Below are 23827 nucleotides of genomic sequence, written 5' to 3'. Positions count from 1 at the left end.
TTTTAGTGAAGCATTGACCCGTAGTTGTTCAGTCCGTGGGGTCGGATGGAGATCAACTCAAAGTCGATAAAACCATCCGACTCAACGGAGTAGTGAGGAAAAGCGGATATATCATCCTTAAGACACATTTTAGGAAGTAAGCAGAGATCATTTCAGACTGGAGTAGTTGTGTCTTTAATAATTTAAACCCAGTGTCAGGATTAAATCAACTGGGGCTTAAAATCAGTGGCTTCCATTATATTCCTATTGACACTGACTGAGTGTTATACTGTACAGACACACGCACTGCACACAGAGGGTCGTGTGGATTATCAGAATGAAGATTGATATGTGTGACATCTGGGAAAAAGATCTGTGTGCTAGCATCACAGTAGATACTGTATATAGTCAGAAAACAATACCAAGCCTTGCAGTCCTCCTTTAAGACCTCAGCACAAGTCCACAAGGCTAGAAAACATTCAGGACATCACAGCAGCTCGATTAGCCACTCAAATGGTTGTGTAATGACCGGCAAAACAACTTCATTTTCTTGTCATTTGAAGATAAATGAAGTTCAGAATCATTTCTTTCCCCAAAAACAGAATCCGAATCACGTGCAAAGGGACAGATCCGCCTTTTAGCCTACGCAGTAACTCCATATAGAAGAAATGAAGCACGAATACTCCATTTAATCAAATTCCGTCTATGCCAAAATTGCTGCAGTGCTACAGTAATGCTGCGCCATGACAAGTAATAGTAATGAAAACAATGGCGCTTTAAATCAGAAATCAGAAAGGTCTTTATTGCCAAGTATGTTTTCACATGCGAGGGATTTTTTCTAGTACAGGAGCTCCACAGTGTAAACATATAGCAATGGTAAGACATGAACACATAAATAATAGACAGTTGTATGTGCGAATTGAAATATAAGTGTGCAAATTAAAGTAAAGATGTGCAAATTCAAATATAGATGAGTTTATAAACATATATAAACATATATAAACAGGAACATTTTGCTGTGATTAGTCCGGGATTAGTCCTAAGGGTTGGGTTTATTAGGTATACTGATCCAGTAAGTAAACATGCAGCTCGAATGTTGTGTGTATCACAGGAGAAGTTAAGAATCAGTCCGAAGTGTAACACAGTGATGTATTTCTCAGACAAGGCAGCTGGAAGACGGGCGAGAAGGAGGCGGGCACCTCGGAGGAGAGCAAGAAGCTGGAGGAGAACAACCATAGACCAGAGCCATAGAGTGACTCACACACAGGACCGAGACACAGAGACGGTCAGCTTCTCATCTGCTCTCTAATGCTTTTCCTGACATCTAATGATTATTGAATGGAAGTAATTAAATGATTATTTAAAGCTCTGCATGATGAGAAAACCCTGACGAGAGGGGCATCATACATACAGTATAATAATCATGATGTGTAGAAATCACTGAGGGTTTAATGATTGCCAACACGATGCAGACGTGTGGTTTTTTTTTTAGGGATTTTTAGTATTAGACAGATAGAGGTTGTATATCTAAATTTGTCTATTTCTCTTTCTCACTGTGACAGAAGAGAGGCCTTGTCACACTCAATGTGCTGTACAACACAACAACATATCCATCATCTGATCTGAGACTCCTGATAGGCTGTCAGGCTGCGTATACATGCACATCACTGAATCGCCTGGAATATTTCTAGACCCTCGCCTAACCCAAGACAAACAGTTCCACCAAGCAAAACCCCAGCACCATGCAAGAATTAAAAACACCTGTGTTGTAAAGAAAAAAAAATTAGTATGCACTGAAAACTGTGTCTTTTTCCTTCTGTTTGATTTGATCTCCTTGTGTTCCTTGTGAATGCTCTCCTATTTTTTTCTCCATGCGCGTTGCTGGTGTGATGGGTTCAGCTATCCTACTTTAATCCCTCTCTTTTTAGTAGAAAAAAAAAATTACTGTACACTTTTCAGGCCTTTGTAAATATGTCACTGGTGAGCACATTCTCTTTGGTCAGCGCTGAGATTGCTGTATAATTCAGGTTTAAGTAACGCAGGTTTAAGGAACCCTGCAGGAATTTGGAGAGCTAAAGACTTCACTGCTGTTACACTCACGTTCTCTGTTTAGATTTATTGTGTGTTTTGTGCCACTTCGATCAGAATCAGTATCAGTTTAGGTTTGTTGCCTCCCGATTCCCGTCGGCTCCAGAAGCGAGGCTGATTTCCTATGAAGCGTTTAGAACACATTGTATATTGATAGTTAGAGGAATATTAGTAGCAAGGTTACATCTCTGTGGGTTTCAGTTATAAATTTGATGTTTATTGTTAAAAACAGGGCTGACAGAAAGCCATCCAAAGCCGATTACTGGTAAAAAAAAAACAACAACACATTAAACAGGGTGGTTATATGGAATAGACACTAAGTCCAAAGTCATAACTCATATTTTAGATTCATCAGCAATCACAGGATGTTTGATTATCCAGCTCAAGCAGCAGAGGAGCATAAAATCCACCCAGAGTGACACTCGCACCACTTTCCTCAGCCTTGCGCAAAGCCTTAATGCCTACTATTTATTTAAAAAAAAGAAAGAAATGAAGTTTAGTTTGGTTTCTTTGTGCCAGAGAGAAGGTTCATCTGCCTTGATTTCTCTCAGCTTGTGTAGGTTGTCTTTAAGGTGTAGTGCACTTTTGTTCATATACATCAGTACTTGATCATTCTGTATGCTGTTTTTAATTTAATTTTATTTAATTTTATTACTCTATAATATGACTGATTTAAAGTCCCACACTGTAGTTTTTAGCCTGTGATAGCTTGAGGCTTTGTTCTTTTAACTGTGGTCTGAAGAGGATGTAAATATGTCCAGTCTTTGTGTCTTAGCTCATGTTTGGCTATTTATGTTGTGTATGAGGTTAGCTGCACTTTGCCTGGGCATTAGTTAGCTAGAAACCCCTCCTCCTCTTCCTCTTCCTCCTCCTCCTCTTCCGTTCCACATACAGTTATTTATTTTCAGAATGTACCACTTTAAGATGATTATGTGAGCTATTTGGGAACGCTAAGGTTTAGACTCTTTCTGGATGTATTTGGGATTTTTTTTTTTGTTTTTGTCTCATGCATATATATTTTTTTTATTTCAAACCATCAGGGCAGCAGTGAAACCAAAGAGGGTAACTGAGAAGAAGGCCATAAAAGTGTTTGTAAATACCAACTTTTGGTTTTGTACTTTTGTTGAAAATAAAGTGTACATTTTGAAGATAGTGTTTCAGCTCGTTTTTTTTTTCCTCAATCCATGCATTACTTTAATAGAGTTAATGATCAATAACACTGAAAAAGATGTCACTGTTATTCCCAAATGCCAACCAGACTGTTATTTGTAAACGGGATATCTCTGGTCCTCAGATGTCTCTGAATAAAATGATAAAATTTATACATAACACTACAAACTCAACATCACTGGAACTTTCTTTCAGACGTAAGACGAGTGAAACTCGAGACTTTTTCTCCAAAATAAAACTGCACCTTTCCTTTTGTAGCTGAGGTTTTATTTTGGAGAAAAAGTCAACCCAGGTCAAGTTAAAGATTAAACCCTGGATGGTGGACTGGTCATTTATTAACATTATTAACAGGAAATCTGCCTCACACAAAACAGCACAATATGATGACATTTGTTTTGTTTGTTTTTTTTACCTTGCTAGCTAAATGTTTTTTCACACATGGTGAATATCAGACTTTCACCAAGTTGTTAGATACATGCCATAGGAAACTGGCACACTGGCTATTTTCAAACGGCGGTTGAAGACCTGCTTATTCAGGAAACACTTCAACTAGCACTTCTTTCCCTATCTTTTACATTTAGAAAAAAAAAAAAAAAAAACTGACACTTTTTCATTGTAACTTGAACAAATGTTTTAAACTCATGGTATCTTAAGTATGTAACTTAGTGAGCCAGCATTAATGTATCCAATGTTAGAGATTTAAGCACTTATGTACGTCGCTCTGGATAAGGGCGTCTGCCAAATGCTGTAAATGTAAATGTAAATGTAGGAAAGGGGACACGAGCCTAATCACGTCCTGCTCCACAGTCAGAATGTCATCTTTAAGTGCAGAATTTCCCTCTTTCAATTTTTGGGCATGAGTAGAGACCAGATTTATGGCTGTGAAAGATCTCAGCAGTTTGTAGCTCCGTGTGAGTTTTCCCAAACTAATACACACACACAACTTAGGGTGATGTCAGTGTTCTTGTTCCTCCCGAACATGTTCAGTATGTTTGAGTTCTTCAGTCCCTTGGCACACTATGTGTTCATGGAGCTCGCTTTGTGCACAGGAACGTCATCATGCTGGAACAGGTTTGAGTCTCTTCGTTCCAGTGAAGGGAAAGTAAGACACTGTATGCAATTGTATGCGTGGACTTTGTGGCAGTGTGTGATGTCAGGTGTCTGCATACTTTTGGCCATACGGTGTACATCGACTATTGTACATTAAACCATACGAATGAACTTTAACAAGCTACCGAATGAATTTAAAATCTGTGCTCTAAAAGAGTGGTATTAAATTGTACAGTAATTGAATTGAAAGAGCTCGTTTTTGTTACTCCACAAGAGACAAAATGACACTAAGCAACTGACAAAATGTGTTAATGATACATTTGACACTGTAAGCATGTGTCTTATTACCAATTTAGGGATTTCACAGCAAGCCTTCAAAGAAATACTGATTTAAAAGCCACATTTAAAAGGAAACGTGTTAATGAGAGGTCGGTCTACTAAACTGTTTATTTTTTATGTCATGAGTTTGACAGACCTGCTTTAAGTGAATCATTGGTCCTAGTTCTGGTCACAAGTCTGCTTTGTTTCAGTGACTTATGTTCTGGTATTAGTATAATGCAGGAGCGTGCAGTATTATCTGAAAAGGGCTGGTGTTGGTGCAGGATTAACACTTGACCTGTTTAATCAGCTAACCTTGGCTTTAAATAGACGACGAGGTGTGGCTTCTGCTTGGTTAGAATTAAAACCTGCTTTAACACCAGCCCTTATCAGACCAGACTGGACACTCCTGTAACAGAAGCGATTGTTTAGACATATTTTGTAGCTAAGTAATCCAGCACTATTTTGAATGTGAATTAAAAAAGCATTTATTATTGTGCTTCGAATCAAAACGTGGTCACTGCTTTATGTTTAAATCCGAATCCTCAGGTCCCGAACTATTCTGTTCGAGACTTGAATCACTTCCACACCAAAACACACAACATTAATGTTAATACTGGCTTTTATAAAACATTTTCACAAGAACAAATCGCAAGTTAACATCATTACTGAACAATGAAAATAATCTCAGGATTTTTTTTTTTTAACAAAGTATAAATAAATTGCACACGTTACACGATCCACAAAGGATTATTCACTGAGGGGGAAAAAAAATCATTAAAAAAAAAAAAAATCATCATAAAAAAGAAAGAAAATAGAAACCGTCCCACCCTCTGCAATCCTATCAAAGGCCACTTTGTGTGTCAGAAAGAGGGGTGAGTTCTGGTGAGGACTTAATGGTGAGAGAAAATACCAGTGCAAAAAACAAAGCTTTAAGTGGAACATGTGGGTGAAGCCAATCTGCTTTAATGAGGGGGAAAAAAAAAAAACTGGTTTAAAGTCTCAATCAATAGTTTGAATCGTTAGACGGAGTGTTACGTTAGTCGCTGCTAACTCATCTCTCACTACTCAACTCTGGCTACTACAAAATTCACAAGATAACACAACTTCCTTATTCTGAAATGACAACATGGCGTTGTTTTCAAAGGTCTGGAAAGTCAAAAGCGAGGAAATGATTTCTCTCTGTACCAGACAACTAGCGCCGACGGCTACAACCTGATAGCCTTCACTATGTAACTGTTCGACCGTGAAGGAAATGCTGTGTTCATGATCATCTTGATTTCTAAAGAATGTGCAGTGCAGCTCAGCGATGTAACTGCTGATTGCTGATCAGTCGTGCTTATGACCTCAGGGCTTTACACACAGGATGCACTGCTATGAAACTGCACTCATTTATACAAAAGCCTTCCTCTGGAAATGAAGCTCAACAGGAACAAATACATTCAGAGGCCTTTCATTTGGCAGCTAAAGAGGACACATGTGGCACATGAAAGCGAAAGAGGAAGTGTGCTGATGTACAGTATATGTTACAATGAAATTCAAGCCTTGACAAGGAATTGCTGCAGCTAGGACCCTGTATGGTATTCCATTAACTAGGGCACCTTTAAGGCGTAACTAACCGTGCGTTGTTTTAGAAAGTGGGCGTGGCCAAGTTTTGGCAATCCTTTATAATCAGGTTCATTTTTAGCAGCACATTGTTACTACTGTCAGAGGCAGAAGAAAGCAGATTTTTCCCAGTGTTTTATACTCAGTATTGGTCTGTAATAATGTCTTATTTATTTGAGAGAGAGAGAGAGAGAGAGAGAGAGAGAGAGAGAAGGGAAATAGGTAGAGATGTACTGCTGAGTCAAACTACAAAAACGATCTGCTGTAGGCAACTGTGTCAGTGACTCCTCATCAGATTCGAGTTGCCGATGGTTAAAAAGAAATATTCTGCGAACGGATGAAGGCTTAAAGGCAATTCCTCCGGCAAAGCTTAAGAGTAAATCGATATTCCATATTATGCAAGCGTGCTGAATCTTAAACTGGTCATATAGCATTATAAACCATACAGTGTATGCTCAGCCTTATGCAGGACTTGATTTGAGTTGATTGTAAAAAAGATGGTTGTGGTGCATCAGCTACAATCCATTGAAACCATCTCTCTCTCTCTCTCTCTCTCTCTCATGGAATAAAATGGACTTCATTAAATTGTAAAAGGGAGATAATGTGTCACTATAACGGATGCACTCTACTGTTCTTAATAGCAGAGTTTGTCTTTCTCACAGTTCTTCACTCAGAGGGAGGGAGCGGTCGTAAAAGCAAAGCACACACACACACACACGCACACACACACACCATGGGGTGCAATTTCAACTGATCACCATGAAAACAACAGAGAAATTTGACAGAACTACAAAGGTGTGTGTGTATGTGTGTGTGAGAGAGTGTATTAGACTAAGGCTTGCAGCAGCAGCAGCAGCACAGCTGGCAGGAGAGGCAAAAACAGCCTGCAAAAAACTGGCAACATCAACAGTCAGGACAGAGTTCGATTCAATTTTAATTTTAATTCAGTCTTTTCCAGTCCTACTGGGATATGCAGCAGTCTGCAGCAAAATATTAGCTGTATGAACAGATTTGCAGCTCCTCTACTAAACAGAGCAAAACAGAGTGGCACTGAGCAGAGAGCGGCAGCAGCATTAAGCCACCACGCGGCACAGCACTGTAAACACAAGGCTTTTTTTTCACAGGTTCCACGTTCTGACCCCTTTACTTTCCTCCCCGAGCCTGGCTGGACATCAAGCCCAATGTCTCTCTCACTCTCTCCAAGTCCCAGCCGGATGCCTGTACTGTGAGCCAGGTCAGTAGGGGAGTCGCCCTGCATGCTGCCCGTCTGGCGCCCATGTTGAGTCAGACGGAGGACGGAGGGCATTTGGCTACAGGTTCAGTCTTGGTGCCACCAGGGCAAACTCACGCAAAATGTTGCGTGCTACGTCCACTTTATTCTGAGCTATCATCAGCGCTCTCTTAACATCGTCGAACGAGTAGCCCTCACCCATCAGCTTGGCGATTTTGGCATCCACGTTCTCATGCGAGTACTCGGGGGGTCTTCGGTGCAGGATCTCTGGAGGGGTCTTGCGAGGAAAGGGCTTAGGCGGTCTAGCGGGTGCCTGCAGACCATCTCCGGCAACTGGAGGACAGAAACAAAGCTATGCTCCATTAAACAGGTCATAAAGACTAAATAAGGCCAATCAGCTCCGATTCATCTTAAGCTCACAGACGCACTAAGAGCGATGCAGAGTCATGGTTAATAATTTAGAAAGACTGCACTTCTCTCTCTCGAAAGGCTGAACTAACATCCTAACACAATATAGTACAAGAACATTACAGGATTGTATACGTTATGTATGTTCATGAAGTTATAAAGCTGCCTAATAAGACCTGGGTCATATCTGAAGATGTTTCACCATTCAAGACTGAACTGATGAAGCACCACACATGAGGGGAGAGAACATGTTTTGAGGTATTAATAGAAGTGCTTTCACACTTTTTTGGCTTTAAGACTTTTGCACAGAGACGAAACACACCAGCCATTTTCTTTAACTGTTTCTAGTGAAGATAAGTGAAAGATATCAAACGGGCATCAAACATGCAAAAGTTAGCGATTTGCCCAATTAATTTGCAATTCAGAAGCAATTTTCTGTGTGAAAACAAACCTGCTACGATAATGCTCACATGATAGTGAGCACACTGAGTGTGAAAACACCCCAAGACTATATGATATAATATTAGATCATTACAACATACATGATGTAGGAGGCAGCTGGTCGTACTCTTGCGTTGAGTTTCGGACTGCACTTTCACCAGTCTGTCTCCGAACAGGCGGGAGAGGGGCTGAACTGCTCAGAACGTCCAGGAAAGCGTCTGATTATTAAACACATAAATTGGGACACGGTTAAAGTTCCGTCCTGACATAACCACTACGAACGTTCTCAGAAGTCACCGCAGAGATAGACAGCATGGGTATAATAAAAGGAACCGGCCTAAATGAAGCCACTGGAACTTTTGTTGCTAGTTTATTATGAACAAATTTGTTGTAACTAGCTAAATCAATGACAAAAACAAAGACTGTAAAGCCACGATGTGATGAAAAAGAAATGTTTAATAAACATAATGCAAAACATGATTCGTGTAATGAGGACCTTATTATCTCATCATAATACAGTGCTGCTAAATGCTCAGCTGTGATTGGTCAGAAGTTGTGATTTATTTTTTATAGCAGCTGCTCTGATATTAGTGCAAGGTACAAGGTTTAGATTTGTGTGTTCTTGTAGATATTTCTAACACAAACACATTTGAGGATTATTTCTGAAAGGAGTCTTTCAGCACTGTGGCAGTAAGAGTTAAAGCTTTAGACTTAAACGTTAGATTTTTTTGTTTTGTTTCCTTCTGTATAAAAGACTTTGTGAAGGAACTGCAGAACAACACTTTTGAACAACATTTTGTTGTCAAAAGTTGTGTGTAGTTGTAGGATGTATGTTGAAGTTACCTGAGCTGAGAAGGAAGTGTCCGGATGAAGGCCGAGCCGCTCTGGGGCAGGATGGAGACGATGAGGAGGAGGAGGCATCTGGGAAGCTGTGTCTAACAGGGGGTGGAGGAGGCGGTTGTGATGGAGGTGCTGTGTTAAATGGATCTTCTGCTGGCAAGGCTGGACAGGACGCATGGCAAAAAATAAAATAAAAAAAAATACATATACATACATCCATCCATCCATCCATCCATTTTCTACCGCTTATCCGGGGCCGGGTCGCGGGGGCAGCAGTCTAAGTAAGGACGCCCAGACTTCCCTCTCCCCAGACACTTCCTCCAGCTCTTCCGGGGGAATACCGAGGCGTTCCCAGGCCAGCCGAGAGACATAGTCCCTCCAGCGTGTCCTAGGTCTTCCCCGGGGCCTCCTCCCGATAGAGCCAGATTCCGTGTCCGGGGATTGGGTCGCCGAGGCCCCCGCCTTCGACTGCCACCCAATCCACATTGCACCAGCCCCTTACGGTCCCTCCTGCAGGTGGTGGGCCCACAGGAGATCATATACATACATATATATTTAAAATCACCTGCATCTTTACTGTTTCACCACCAGATGGCGACACTACAGTGCAACTACAGCAGCAAAGGTCATGTTAGGATTCAAGATCGATTACATTCATCATGACCTACATAAGTCAAATATTTACATGGTTATGAAGAGATCAGAATTTTCTCTTTCCATTATTCAATATATTTAAATATTCAATGCAATTTATGTGAGGAATGAACACTCAAACCTCAATCATTAATGAGCAATCAGAACCTGATATCAAAATTTCATGAGAATTGAACGAGCGGATGAACTTCTATTTGCCTTTGATCAGCAAATGATCTAACAAAATATTAATGAAGGCACCAGACCCAGACTCGCACCTGATCCTACTGAGAGAATCTCTTCACTAAAAATGAATATTACTCATCATCTTTACCATCATTTAAGCTTCTATTGAGAAAGACCAAGGCATGCAGGAAATGCTAGTAAACCAACAATGTAGATCAGCATGTATTTCTGTGAGAGGAGCCATGTTTTTGTTTACCTTGTGGGGGCAAAAGGATGTCGTAGTCTGCTGGAGTTCGGTTGTTGTGGAGGGAGCAGTGTGTTGCAGAGACGACTCCCGAAACAGACACACCTGAGTCAAAGCCACCTGATAGAAATAATATACAATTACTTTGATCTACTGCTCCATACACTAAGGAGACACAGCACAATGAGCTCACACACAGAAACTGCTGCTTTTAATACACACCCAGCACCTGCTTTTATTTTTCAGCCTCGCAGCGTTCCGCACTCACAAGTGCACTCGTGTGCACTCGCACACAATTTCTGTGACAACTAAGAGCTCACTTAAATACAGCCGACATAACATTAGTGTTTACCGTGCTCTGGAGCTTTCAGCTTCTTCTCTTCTGAGCTCAGGTCTGACGAGATATCTGAAGCCCTACACGAAAAAGACAAAGGGTTTGTTTCTTTTTTCAGTTACAAGGAACCACACTGAAAATCATCGTCCAAAACAAATGTTTTTGTGCTTAAAACTCTGCTAACAACAGAAGCTCTGCTAAGAAATCTGCTCTGATTAAAGCTCATTTCTGGATTTTATAAAATGAACACAAGCCTCTTTCTTCAGCGTATATAGTAGACAAAAGTACACCAAACTAATGCCACAAGCACTTGTTTTGTTCGTCACACACGCAACCACACACTTGAACCACATGCATACACAAACAAACAAGCGCACACACACACACACACACACACGCGCGCGCGCAGTTATAAAGAAAATGGTGGCAAGTAACCAGGCAGTTTTTTTGGCAAAAAAAGAGGAACAAGTTGTTCACTAGCTCCTGGTGTTTATTACTCAAGTGTAGAGTCATTACATTTAAAAAAAAAACTCTTACCATGTATATTGTAGCCAAGTTATCTGTCATTTTATTTCAATTTAAACACCATCTCAAATTTCTCAAGCCTTTAGCCAAGACTTCATCTGTTAAAGTCTTGACTGATAACAGCAGTGAACATGTTTCACTGAGCTCTTGCCCAATGTGTGTTACAGTCTAAGTATAAATGTGCTGTAGTTTGTAATTGTTCTTGTTCATTTTTCTTGTTGTGATTGTCAAAGTATCCTGAGCAACAGTGTCTTTTAAATGGAGTTGCATTTCCTTAAGGCTAAATGAAAGAGCCATGAACCAGAGATCATCTATTTTTAAGTAATGAACACAACTCACACAATCTGAGCTGTGTTAGTTACTGCTCAAGTTTCACTGTGAGTTTTAGGCACTGACTGTGGTGTGCATTGTGTTATGCTTTAAATATGTGTACTGTGTGTGTGTGTGTGTGTGTGTACCTGTTAGGGATGTGGACAGAGATGCATACAGGAGGTTGTGTGATGCACACAGGGTGAGAAGAGGGAATCTGATACTCATCCTCTGCCCTGTCAGTTACCCGAGATCTCTCCAAGCACATGCTGCTGAATGGGTTTGAAAACCTGCCCCACACACACACACACACACACATTACCAAACACAATACAATGAAAACACTACCATTAACACTACTCATCGTTAGTTCCTAGAAATGTCAGCACACAGCACAGTGCTATCAGCCTTATCATGAGCCCTTTATACAAGATCATTAGTAGCAAACAGAACCTAAATATGTGTGTGTGTGTGTGTGTGTGTGTGTAGTTAGACTATTTTACTTCTGGTTGCTCAATTAAGACACGCTTTACTTAATCTTTAGCCCAAATAAATAAAATATATCTAAAGGCACAAAGCATAGTCAAACTATATTAAAATGATATGACTGGTTCGTAAGTATTTATTGGTGTCATTTTGTGTGTAGCTGCAGCTCTAAGACATGTTATAGAGCATACAGTGCACTACATAGATTTGATTATGTTACAGCCTTCGATCCTGAGTTCAGGTTATTGTCTGTGTGGAGATTCACATGTTCTCCCTGTCTTCACCTCTCCAGTTCAAGCACTGCCTCTAGGTTGGAAGAAGTGTGTGAATGTGGGCGTAACGGATTGGTGTCCCATCCAGAGTGTGTTCCCTGTGGTTACTGAAGATTAATGAATGAATGCATGCATGAATGAATGAGCACACAGAGTGAATGGGATGAATGGGAACCCATTTGGTAGTGTTGGACAATATTGTTGGACAATATTCCGCCTGCTAAAAGTTAAATATAGAGGATTTTTCCACCCCTGCGATCAGAGCAAATAACAAGGCAACATTGCTGTGGGAAGATAAGTGAAAACAAATCAGCACATCATTAAAACGATGATATTTGCTTCCTTATGATCGTGATTAAGTAAGTGATGCAACATTCAGCTTGTGTCTCTGTATCCAAACAGAATGATAAATTGTCCCAGTAATTAAAATCTGCATGTAATTCGAAGGAATTTGACAGTTATAATGCATCACCATCATATAAAACACAGAAATATGGCACAAACAGCACAGACAGGAAACGTGATGATAAATCAGTGTGTGGTGCTCGAACACCATCTTTCACCAGCGACAAAAAGGTCTTAGCGATGCATTAAACAGTGGATTCTCAATCATTTCTGGGACACACACCTTTTCTGAGCTCCCCTACCACACTGAAGATCACCCCAAACCTCATAGGTTTAGCACACAGTCACCTCACCTCAAAAATCATACGACAATCAGAGATGAACAGACAGATGAGTATATGCACGCACGCACGCACACACAACAAACCGCTAGGAGAGAGCTGCGCTTCTGAAATCGGATAAGAGGAAGATTACAATCCCCTGGTACAAGATCAGCATGCTCACAGTCACACTCTCACACAACTTCCTTTTATTTCCATGGCCACTAGAGGGCAAAGTAAACACAATGTTAATAAGAAAACTGTTGCTCACTTCAGCTGTGAATCAGAACAGAGTGGGCAGGGTTCATTTCTCAGCAACACTAAGGCGTTTATGGAATTGTATTTTCCACCTCTTCAGCATCATTGAGCCAGAGTACTGTTAAAACAGTGGCTCTGTGTGTGTGTGTGTGTGTGTGTGTGTGTGTGTGTGTGTATTCACGCACGTGTCTGTGTGTGTTTTTCCCTAAGGTGGAAAATTACATCAACAGTCGCGGGTATGTGAGCTGCTCATTACAAAGAATCTACTATGCCCTGAGCCAGCAGATCAGTGTACACAGCTGCACTTTAGCCTCTAGCTACTGAACAAAGCACACAGAGGCAAACACACACACGCGCACAAGCGCATGCACACACCCAAGCAGCAGCCTCACAGGTTTCAGAAACACACTGCCATCCTGTACCCTATTCACTGCTCTGATTAAACTCACACACCTTCATGCACTACGCAGTGACTGCAACCAAAAATCACTATTTGTCATTAATCTAAGTATTTTCACACACATAATGCCACCTAAATTCTATTCCACTGCCTATTTTAACAATACAGAAAGCTCGGATGGTCACAGCTATAATTAAATCTATACACCGAAAGCTCTTCCTAAGCCTATCGAACTCTGTGTGTGTATACAAGTGTGTGTGTGCCATGAACACAAACAGAGCCTGTTGTTTCTGCATAATTGTAGCACGTGTCTAAACAATGGCATGACTGGCACTGACAGAAAGCCTCCCAGACTTGACACACACACAGTAGGCCTAAACATGCCAGCACACATGGATGCACATGTATGATTTGCATGGAAGAATCTGCACCAAAAAAAACCACCTGAACAATTGTTTCACTAAGGAGAAAAAACAAGAGACTGAGATGCTGATGCTTACATGAGACCACATGAAAGAGATAGAATTACAGATCGATGGACATAAAGTAATGGACGCTGCAGTGTACAAACATGTATCTGTTTGTGTGTTCACTAATATGATTTATATTATTAAAGTGGCCATTTTGTCCCACCAACTTAAGAGCAAAGTTGGGTGTGTTTTAAAATCCATCCACTACAGAGTTTGCATTTCTGAATACTTTTATCCCAACTTTTGTCTTTTTTTTTTAAATACAAAAATACATAAACATAACTATGGAGCTATAAATCTGGTAGTGTACTGTAGGGGTGTTTACAAGGCTGTGCGTACAAAATGGTTTGTACGCTGTTACTTTCTGCCTCAATGCTTTTCAAATATCTGAAATGAAATTGATTTTGTTGTCTGAGAACCGGTACCAAAGCACAGAACCGATTTAGATTAGGTTTTACACTGTGTGTGTGAGTGTGAGTGCGTGTGAGTGTGAGTGTGAGAAAGAGAGAAAGAGAGAGAGACAGAAAGAAAGAGATACTCACCTCTGGTTGTTTGTGCTAGTGAGGGAAGGTGGAGGGGGGGAATGGCGCTGAGGGGGAACATCATACCTCTCAGATGTAAGCAGGCCATTACTTAGCTACAGACAGACAAGGCAGGCCAAAGTCAGACACAATATTTTCACAGAAACACACAGACTTCTCCTGTGAAAAAGCTACAGCACCCCTACAGGCCAGTTTAGTGTGAGTGTATATGTGTGTGTGAGTGTATGAGTGAGAGTCTATGAGTGTGTGTAAGTGAGTATAGGTGTGTTTGAGTGAATGAGTGAGTGTGTGAGTGAGTGTGTGAATGTATGAGTGAGTGAGTGAGTGAGTGTATATGTGTGTGTGAGTGAATGTATGAGTGTGTGTGTGTGTGTGTGTATGAGTGTGTGTGTGAGTGAATGAGTGAGTGTACGAGTGTGTGCGATTGAGTGAGTGAGTGAGTATATGAGTGTATGTGAGTGTACGAGTGTGTGTGGGTTTGTGTATGTGTGAGTGCGTGAGTGTATGAGTGAGTGCGTGAGTGAGTGAGTGAGTGAGTGAGTGTGTGAGTGTGTGAGTGAGTGTGTGAGTGAGTGAGTGAGTGTGTGAGTGAGTGTGTGAGTGAGTGTGTGAGTGAGGGAGAGAGTGAGTATATGAGTGCATGTGAGTGTATGAGTGAGTGTGTGGGTGTGTGTATGTGTGAGTGAGTGAGAGTGAGGGAGTGCGAGTGAGGGAGTGCGAGTGTGTGTGTGTATGTGTGAGTGAGTGAGAGTGAGGGAGTGCAAGTGAGGGAGTGCGAGTGTGTGTGTGTGTGTGTGTGTGTGTGTGTGAGAGTGAGTGAGTGAGTGAGTGAGTGTGTGAGCACTGCTATATTCTGTGTAGCCTACATTTCTGTAGCCCAGTCACAGGGTGACATGATCTGAAAACAGGATTTACACTAAAATTAGCTTTAGCTTTTAATAGTATAAAAGTAAGTAAAAATCTGATGTACGCATTGCTTTGTGTGTTGCATTAAATGCTGACCCTATTTTTGTTTTCTGACACACACGTACATACACACAACTTCCTCCATGCTGAAATCACACGATTGTGGTCCTGTGGTGATATATAATGAGAGTCCCAATGAAGCTCAACCTTCAAATGTCACCCTGGCAGGAAGAAGACACCACTCAAACAGAGAACATGTGGCCATCTCTGGCTTGTTCTCTCTTCCTCTCTTCCACCCCCTCAACCACACACACTTCCTCCCTCAGGATGATGGGCACTAGAGCCCCTATTTAATGTATAATCCCCAAATACCACTGAGCTCAGTGTGTGTGTCTGTGTGTGTGTGTCAGTTTCGGTCTAGTTAACTCATGAGCCCACAGAACACAACGCATGCTGGCACACCAAAGCTAAATTTGTCATCCAACAACTGCACCCTGATGGTTTTGATACTTCTGTAAGAGAAATAAAGAGTGAACTATGAGGAGGGGGTATTGTTTTTAAATACATGATGACATCTCTTGCTCTAGTGCCAAGCTTTGTTCTTCTACACATCACACATGGCCCAAACAGCCTGCAGGAGTGAATATTTCATTCCTGTTGCTTGGTAACAGATTTACACAATCCTGACTATTGTCTGCTCAAAATAGGAGAGCAAAAGGTTCAACACGGTCCTGTCCTGTTTGTTCTGGAATTAGTTAAGATCTGCAGGATGTGGTCTTGGTCAGATTTCTGGATACTCCATAGTGTGGGTGGACTAAACTATTGTATAAGTGCTGATAGTAAAAGTTCAGATAACTAATCGTTTGTCATGGCTTGTGATGTTTACAGTAACAATGGCATTACCTCAGGACAAAACTATATATGATATAAGGTGCAACACATTCATCAGTATGTCCATATGTCTGTGGTGATCTTGGAAAGTCAATCAATTGTTAGTGAGTAAGTGTATGAGTGAGTGTATGAGTGTGTAAGTGAGTGAGCGTATGAGTGAGTGTATAAGTGAGTGAGTGAGTGAGTGAGTGAGTGTGTGAGTGAGTGTATAAGTGAGTGTATGAGTGAGTGAGTGTGTAAGTGAGTGAGTGTATGAGTGAGTGTGTGAGAGAGTGTATGAGTGAGTGAGTGAGAGAGTGTATGAGTGAGTGAGTGAGTGTATGAGTGAGTGTGTGAGTGAGTGTACGAGAGAGTGAGTGTATGAGTGAGTGTATGAGTGAGTGAGTGTATTAGTGAGTGTATGAGTGAGTGTGTAAGTAGGGTGAGTGTGTGAGAGAGTGTATGAGTGAGTGAGTGTGTGAGAGTGTATGAGTGAGTGTATGAGTGAGTGAGTGTATAAGTGAGTGTGTGAGTGAGTGAGTGTGTAAGTGAGTGAGTGTATGAGTGAGTGTGTGAGAGAGTGTATGAGTGAGTGAGTGAGAGAGTGTATGAGTGAGTGAGTGAGTGTATGAGTGAGTGTATGAGTGAGTGTGTAAGTAGGGTGAGTGTGTGAGAGAGTGTATGAGTGAGTGAGTGTGTGAGAGTGTATGAGTGAGTGTATGAGTGAGTGAGTGTATGAGTGAGTGTATGAGTGAGTGAGTGTATAAGTGAGTGTGTGAGTGAGTGAGTGTATAAGTGAGTGTGTAAGCAGGGTGAGTGTGTGTATGAGTGTGTGAGTGAGTGTGAGTGAGTGTATAAGTAGGGTGAGTGTATGTGTGAGTGAGAGTGTAAATGAGTGTGTGAGTGAGTGTGAGAGTGTATAAGTGAGTGTGTAAGTAGAGTGAGTGTATGAGTGAGTGAGTGTGTGAGAGAGTGTATAAGTGAGTGTATAAGTGAGTGTGTAAGTAGAGTGAGTGTATGAGTGAGTGAGTGTGTGAGAGAGTGTATAAGTGAGTGTATAAGTGAGTGTGTAAGTAGAGTGAGTGTATGAGTGAGTGAGTGTGTGAGAGAGTGTATAAGTGAGTGAGTGTCTGAATTTGGGCATCCAGAACATCCAAAAATGAGACCCAACAAAAGGTAAGCCAAAAACAGGCTGGACTCTTTAAATACATTCTTATATATGCTTCAAATATTTTGTGTCTGTCTACAAAAACAATATCTACCTGCTGTATAATAAGTAATTATAGCCACACAAATCTACTCCCAGCTGTGCCAGTGTCTCACCTTGCTACAGTCCATGTGTGTATCTGGTCTATAGCCAATGGCACTGCAGCTCAGGGGTCGTCCATTGAGGTGTGCAGGAGCAACGTGGGCGAGTTTGGGTGAGCGCTCCATTCCTGCTCTGCTCTCTGCCAGGTGACTGCTGTCTTTTGGGCTCCAGGCCTCTGAGGGCAGAGACAAGTCCCGGGGAAGCCCTGAGGAGGAGGTCGGTACTGCCAGCCAGGTGGCTCTGCTCTCAGGGGGGATGGGAGGAGGGCGTTCAGGAGGTGGTGGAGGAGGAGGGTCTCTCTGAGGAGGTGGAGGAGCCGGTAACGGTTTGTCCTGTTTCCTGGACGCTCCTGGTGAGCCCTAGAGGACAAGGATAACAGAACTATATTAAAACCTATGTTTTAACTTGTGTTTTAATATCATGACATTCATTCATGTGTTCATATTAAGTTAGCAGTTTGTCTTAGATAGGGTCATTGGGAATAGGACTGGAATACACCTTGATAGGAAACCAGTTCATCATAGAGTCCTACACACACACACACACACACACAGACACCAGTTCATATCATAGAGTCCTATGCATACACACACACAGACACAGACACGCGCACGTGCACACGCACACACACACACAGATGTAAATTCCTGCTTTGGAAGAATATAAAGCAAAAAAAATGTCTTGATCACTTTCCCTCTATCTTTTACACAGACAGATAATCAGAGACTTAGAGACAAGACAGAGACACAGACAGAGACACAGACAGACCTGACATCTGCAGAAGGTTCATGTGTGTAGCTTATTTCTGTGTTTCTAACCTATAGTACATGTCCATATTGCTAACAATATAAATTACTCTCCCCAAATACAGAAACCACACAGTGTACAAGCTATAAAACTTGAAAACACACACCACACACCTTAGGTGAGCCAGTGGGGCTGGCAGCAGGCGAACGGATCACGCCCTTCTGGATGAGGTCGAGGCGAGGTGGTACTGGAGGCAGACCCAGATGCTGAACACCTGCATGATCTGCTATGGGTTTCCTACGCTGGCTTACAGGTGAAGAGCTAGGGGAAATAATGGGGGAGTTCTGAAGCTCTGTACACTGCAGGGTATAAAGGAGAGACAGAGAAACAAAGAGAAAAATACATTATTGACCACAGAAGGTAAACGCCATGTTAGAGCAGCCAAAGCTCAATACAACTGGTAGAAAAGTACAGAATTCATCACTTTTAGAATAAAAAAAAAGGCTTTTATAGTATATTTAGCTACATGAATATAACCACAGATCAAGGTGTTCTTTAAACTGCTTATAGAAATAAAAACAGGCTCGATAATGGAAAGCAGAGATCCACGAGTCTGCAAGGCAGATTTCATTCTCCTTTAAAAGTGGCTGACATTTATAGCAGAAAGCTCTCTTTTAAAGTCATCCGCTGTAGAGCATAGATCATGTTAGCATAGAATTGTTCACCCGGACCAAGTGAAAGCTGCGTCTGAAGTGGAGAATGGAAGAAGGACAGAGAAATAGGACTGGATCTGTAATGAACACAGTGGATAAAGATGCTGCCTGCTGCCAGTGCTAGTACAAATGGACTTCTCATGTCCTAGATATGTTAAAAACTGTAGTAAGAAGTATGAAAGACAGGAGGACCCTTAATGGGAAAAGCCCAAGTAGAAGAAGATTTAGCAATGAAAAGTGTATCATTGTTGGTATAGTGGTATAATATTTTTGTTTTCTGAACTTGTTAAAATAACCTTTTATTTTCGATTTATTTTCAAACAGTTTTTGTTTTTTATGGTTACCTTCCTGATGTTGGTCAAGCCGTTCATCACTAAAGAATCGTCTCGATCATCGTCGTCGTCTAGATCTAGCATGGGGGAGTTAAACTGCTCCAGAAAGAAACACTTGGCGCCTTCGTTCCTGGGGTCAAAAGGGTCCACGATAATTGGCTCTGTACCCTTGATCTCACAGCGACAGAAGGGACAGCCCTGACCATCTGACTCCTGCGGGAGGGAGGAATGTTACATATTAACTCTGAATAACAACATACGCATGCATGCACACACACACACACATACACACACACACTCTCACAATTCCAATACAAATCAAAGTGCCTTAAATAGTCTGCATCTCTTAACAGAAACAGACACAGGCATGCACTGACGCACGAACACAATCACACATGAACTCAAGCGCCTCTGGTGAAGCCTGTCCCAGCAGCTCAAGCTTGCTTATTTGTCTAAAGCTGTAAACAGGGTCCTGCTGTGGAAAGAGTCTGACTACACAAGGAAGTGCTTTGCTTGCTGAATCGGAGGCGACAAGAGCAGCAATCACCACCAGCTGCACAGCACATGCTCTCGTTCAGCCCTGATCCATGAGCTCCGGCACCTCAGCACTTCTTTCCTCATTTTAAACCCCACTTTGCAACCTGATTAACTTTCTACTCTTTGAAATAACCCCCTTGCAGGATGGACTGGACACTCACCAAAACAAGGAATTCATAATCTCAAGGGCTTCGATGCTTTGTGACAGATTGCACATGGCAGGAAAAGCAGAACATTCATCTTTCATTTCCTCTACTTAAACTTGCCGAATCAAAGAGTGTCAATATTTACAAGAACAAAAGATGATTATGGAGGCCATCTGGACGGGGACTTGCGCGGCACATCAAAGCACTGGCTGAAAGTTAATACTAATTAGAATTGCAGGAAGAGAGAATGAGAGCTCTCTATTATCAAGTGCTGTTCAAAAAGCTGTTCACAATGAGAGGGGGAAATGCCGTAAGACAGGGGTTCTTAAATTGGGGTTCGGGGAGCCCCAGAGGCCAGGGGTCTGTGTTTTTTCTCTCTTTGGGAAATTTTATTTGGCAATCACAACCCATCATTATCAGCATTTTTACAGTTACGACTGAGTTAATAGCCTCATCAAGTGACTTGAGTGGGTTTCAGCCAAACCACAAAATTGACAAACATAATAATCTAACTTGAATCTATTGTGTTCTGACGGGAGAAATTCCAGGAATAAAGGGTTCTTGCTCCATTACGTAGCACCATTGCTAATGTATACATTTAAATGATGTGTTTAATATTTAAATAGTTGGATTAGGTTCAGAAAATAAATGGGATGAGAATGTCTATGAAAGTTATTTTACAAGTTAAAGGAATCTCTGGCTACATAGAACTCAAACTCAGCAGAAAAACAGCAATAAACATTAATGTCCCCGAAAGCGAATGGTAAAGCAGCAGCCCCGAAGACGGCGTTCCAGCGACACAGCAGAGGAGCACATGCTGTAAAGCTGTGAAATTACAAACAGGTCATTTCTAGGTACACAAACTCAAGCTACTTCTGTACCGATAACACACGCTATAGTGTGGGCCATTATACACACACACACACACACACACACACACACACACACACACACACACACACACACATTAGTGTTGCTTTTAGAGATCTTCCCCTCCTTGCAGAGCTGAACAGCTTTAGTGACAATTTGGTACACTCCATAAAGCCATATCTCAGAGTTGTCTTTGAGTAATCGTAGGGATTAATATAACCACGTGTGCATGTCCATTTATTTATACACACAGGCACACACACACAGACAAAATCTAACACACATGTATTCAATCTGGCAAATACTTTCCCTCAAATTTGTGGGTCATTCACTTCCCTGCTGTTTTATCATACACAAAGAAGGTCAGCAAAAGGACAGAAGGGACATACTATCCTCATTTCCAAGCTGTTAAGATCTAGTAATAGTCCGGCAAAATGAGATATATTCTAGGGTTACAGCACACACACAAGAACACGCACAGATACACACACACACAAATAATGAAATAATTGTCCATATCTTATATACTACGACAGATTAGGTTACTTTTTGTGCTGTCATTTTAAAGAAAGTATAGCTTACAAATTTATATATATATATACATATATATAAAATGGTCTAATGTGAGTACAAGACTCATATTTATTGAGCAATTTTCTCAGTATTCATTGGATTCCTGTATAAAGTATGAAATATAAATTATACTTCACTTGTTTTTTTTTAATCAAATTTTCTTGTCAAATTTTCTTACACTGCCGGCAAATGTGTGGTAATTCTCGCTTGTTACAATTGTCCTTCCTCTACAGATGCAGTATATAAATAGAATATGAGAAATTAATCATTGCTGAAATGGCAGAAAGTGTGATTATTTGTGTGTTTCTGGCTGAAGAATCTTAAAGCGTGCAGCACAGCTCCAACTGCCTTTCATTTCTGCTTTTACAGTTCAGTGAAGCTTGACTTGAGAATACATGCTGACCTGCTGATAAGATTCAACATGAACATCAAGACCCAAAGTCAGAAAAGCTCAGATTAAGCTCTTAGCTCTCTGTGTCTGACAATACTGGCTCACAAAAGAGCAGTCTTGCTTGGCTGAAATGGATGTGAAGTGGATGTACCTGCCACGCTGTGAGACAGGAGGTGCACATCAGGTGCCCGCATGGCTCGATCTTCACGTCTTTATCATTCTCTGCACATATTTTGCACAGCTGAAACGTAGAGCCCATCTCACAGTACAGCTCGTACTGCTCCTGTAGAGAAAAAGTGGCACAGTGGTCACGTCAGGCTAAACCCATACGCAGATATTTGCATTTTGATATGCATGAATGCCAGTGTGCAAAAACATGACTCCACCCACCCAAATCAGCTCCTCACCTGTGTGACTTTAATGTGGTCATGTGGGGTGGGTTCACAGAGGCCAGTCAGGTCTGGGTTATAACTGCGACCGTCAGGAAACAGGTAACTGCAGAGAAACAGACAGCATGAGGTCACTGCACGTAGCACAAATGAACAAAATTCACCCACCATGTGCATCGTGTAGCACTTTAAGTCTGCAGCACTCCTAACCATGTGTGCAGATAGGATCTTTTTTTTCCTGCCAGTTCACATTACAGTGACCTCTCTATCTGATCACTAAGGCCAGCTATAGCCTGTGGAGGAGAGAGGAGCAGTCACGCTGCATTAGCCACAGTTATACAGCCAATCAGCCAGGGCAGGCTTGAAAATCACACGTCAGACGAGGAGAAGGCGGCGAACGTGTCTGTTTTACCAACATCAACATCCATCTGAGAAAGCACTGATACGGCTGTTTACCGGTGTGTACCTTGTGCTTTTCAAATCCGTAATCATTTAAAGAGAAAACATATTCATGGTTATTTTGTTACAAACTATAATCAGCCTTTTAACAAATGTTAAGCTTTATAAAATCCCTATTTGCGATACTAATTGCATCTTTTGGAGTGAACAACAATTAAAAAAAAATTTTTTAGAAGCGGTATGCCAATGTTTGACTGATTGACTTTCTAGATGTTAATCTTGGTGTTCAGTGCCCCATTTACAGAGTTATCATAGCGCCTATTAACACTGTAACCACCACTAATAGAGGAGCATTAGGGCAGGAACCAAGCCTCTTGCTTCGGGGGAGAATCAGCATACAGGGCAATTAATGACAAGGCTGCCACGGTTGCAAATGCGATAGATTGAAAAAAAAAAAAAAACTCAACAGCCATCAAGCTCCTGCTTTAAATCAAATAATCAGAATGAAATAAAATGTATTTGTGCAAACAAAGATAGTCTTCAGTGCCCAACGATATGTTAGTCTTTTGTCTATGTGAATTTCCATTGTAAGATATAGGATATTGCAACGATTGGGGGAGGAAAAGCAGGATTATGGAGTGGATCATTTTCACAAATGTATGTGCACCATGACGACCTTGATTCCCATGCAACAACAATGAAAAAAAAGGGAAAAAAAAGAACTTTTCCCTTTTATAAATATCTTTCTATATAGGCTGGAAATTTGGAAACCAAAAACATGGTTAATGCTATTAGTTCTTCAGGAAGCATAATTATTGTGTCAAACACAGTTGAACAGCTGTAGATTTAAAACAACTCAAAATAAGTTGCTCGACTGTGCTTTATGACTACAGGGTAGAAGTTCTCTAAACGTTCACCATCTAGTATCCTGTATCACAAGTGAAATATAATCTTGTTTCAATTTAGCTGAGGCTGTGTAATTATTAACGTCGCTCTGCACCACCAAAATCTATGCTAATGATCTACCGTTGTTTGGTTACTAATGACAAAGGAAAATATGAGACAAAGTCAAAATATCTATTGCAAAACTGAGACGAAATTCAATGAAGCATATAATGACTAGCTCATCATAACACCAGACTGATCTTATGATCCAAGGTGTGTAAGATATGATCTCGGTGTTAGAATATA

General features: G+C 41.2%; 2 protein-coding genes across 3 annotated transcripts in view; one reads left to right on the top strand and one right to left on the bottom strand.

The window, feature by feature from the left end:
- Window positions 1-3215, top strand: part of alcama (activated leukocyte cell adhesion molecule a) — a 62894-nt gene extending 59679 nt beyond the window's left edge. Inside the window, exons 15-16 of one of the 2 annotated variants that reach the window (XM_060895404.1) lie at window positions 1140-1264; window positions 1545-3215. In XM_060895404.1, coding sequence (XP_060751387.1) covers window positions 1140-1230 — 91 coding nt within the window. In that variant the 3' untranslated portion in view covers window positions 1231-1264; window positions 1545-3215. Of the gene's footprint in view, window positions 1-1139; window positions 1265-1541 lie in introns of both variants that reach the window. The other variant, XM_060895403.1, reaches the window with a different exon arrangement.
- Window positions 3216-5209: 1994 nt separating this feature from the next.
- The window catches only part of cblb (Cbl proto-oncogene B, E3 ubiquitin protein ligase), a 72965-nt gene continuing 54347 nt past the window's right edge, over window positions 5210-23827 (bottom strand). The window contains exons 8-19 of the mRNA XM_060895382.1: window positions 22256-22343; window positions 22000-22131; window positions 19344-19544; window positions 18460-18645; window positions 17554-17898; window positions 14455-14549; window positions 11511-11651; window positions 10546-10607; window positions 10206-10313; window positions 9134-9292; window positions 8392-8508; window positions 5210-7774 (exon numbers count right to left, since the gene is read on the bottom strand). Coding sequence (XP_060751365.1) covers window positions 7521-7774; window positions 8392-8508; window positions 9134-9292; window positions 10206-10313; window positions 10546-10607; window positions 11511-11651; window positions 14455-14549; window positions 17554-17898; window positions 18460-18645; window positions 19344-19544; window positions 22000-22131; window positions 22256-22343 — 1888 coding nt within the window. The 3' untranslated portion in view covers window positions 5210-7520. The remainder of the gene's footprint in view (window positions 7775-8391; window positions 8509-9133; window positions 9293-10205; window positions 10314-10545; window positions 10608-11510; window positions 11652-14454; window positions 14550-17553; window positions 17899-18459; window positions 18646-19343; window positions 19545-21999; window positions 22132-22255; window positions 22344-23827) is intronic.

Source organism: Tachysurus vachellii, chromosome 20 (assembly GCF_030014155.1).
Source record: "Tachysurus vachellii isolate PV-2020 chromosome 20, HZAU_Pvac_v1, whole genome shotgun sequence".
In the NCBI taxonomy this organism is placed as follows: Eukaryota; Metazoa; Chordata; class Actinopteri; order Siluriformes; family Bagridae; genus Tachysurus; species Tachysurus vachellii.
This window is presented reverse-complemented; position numbering and strand designations above follow the sequence as displayed.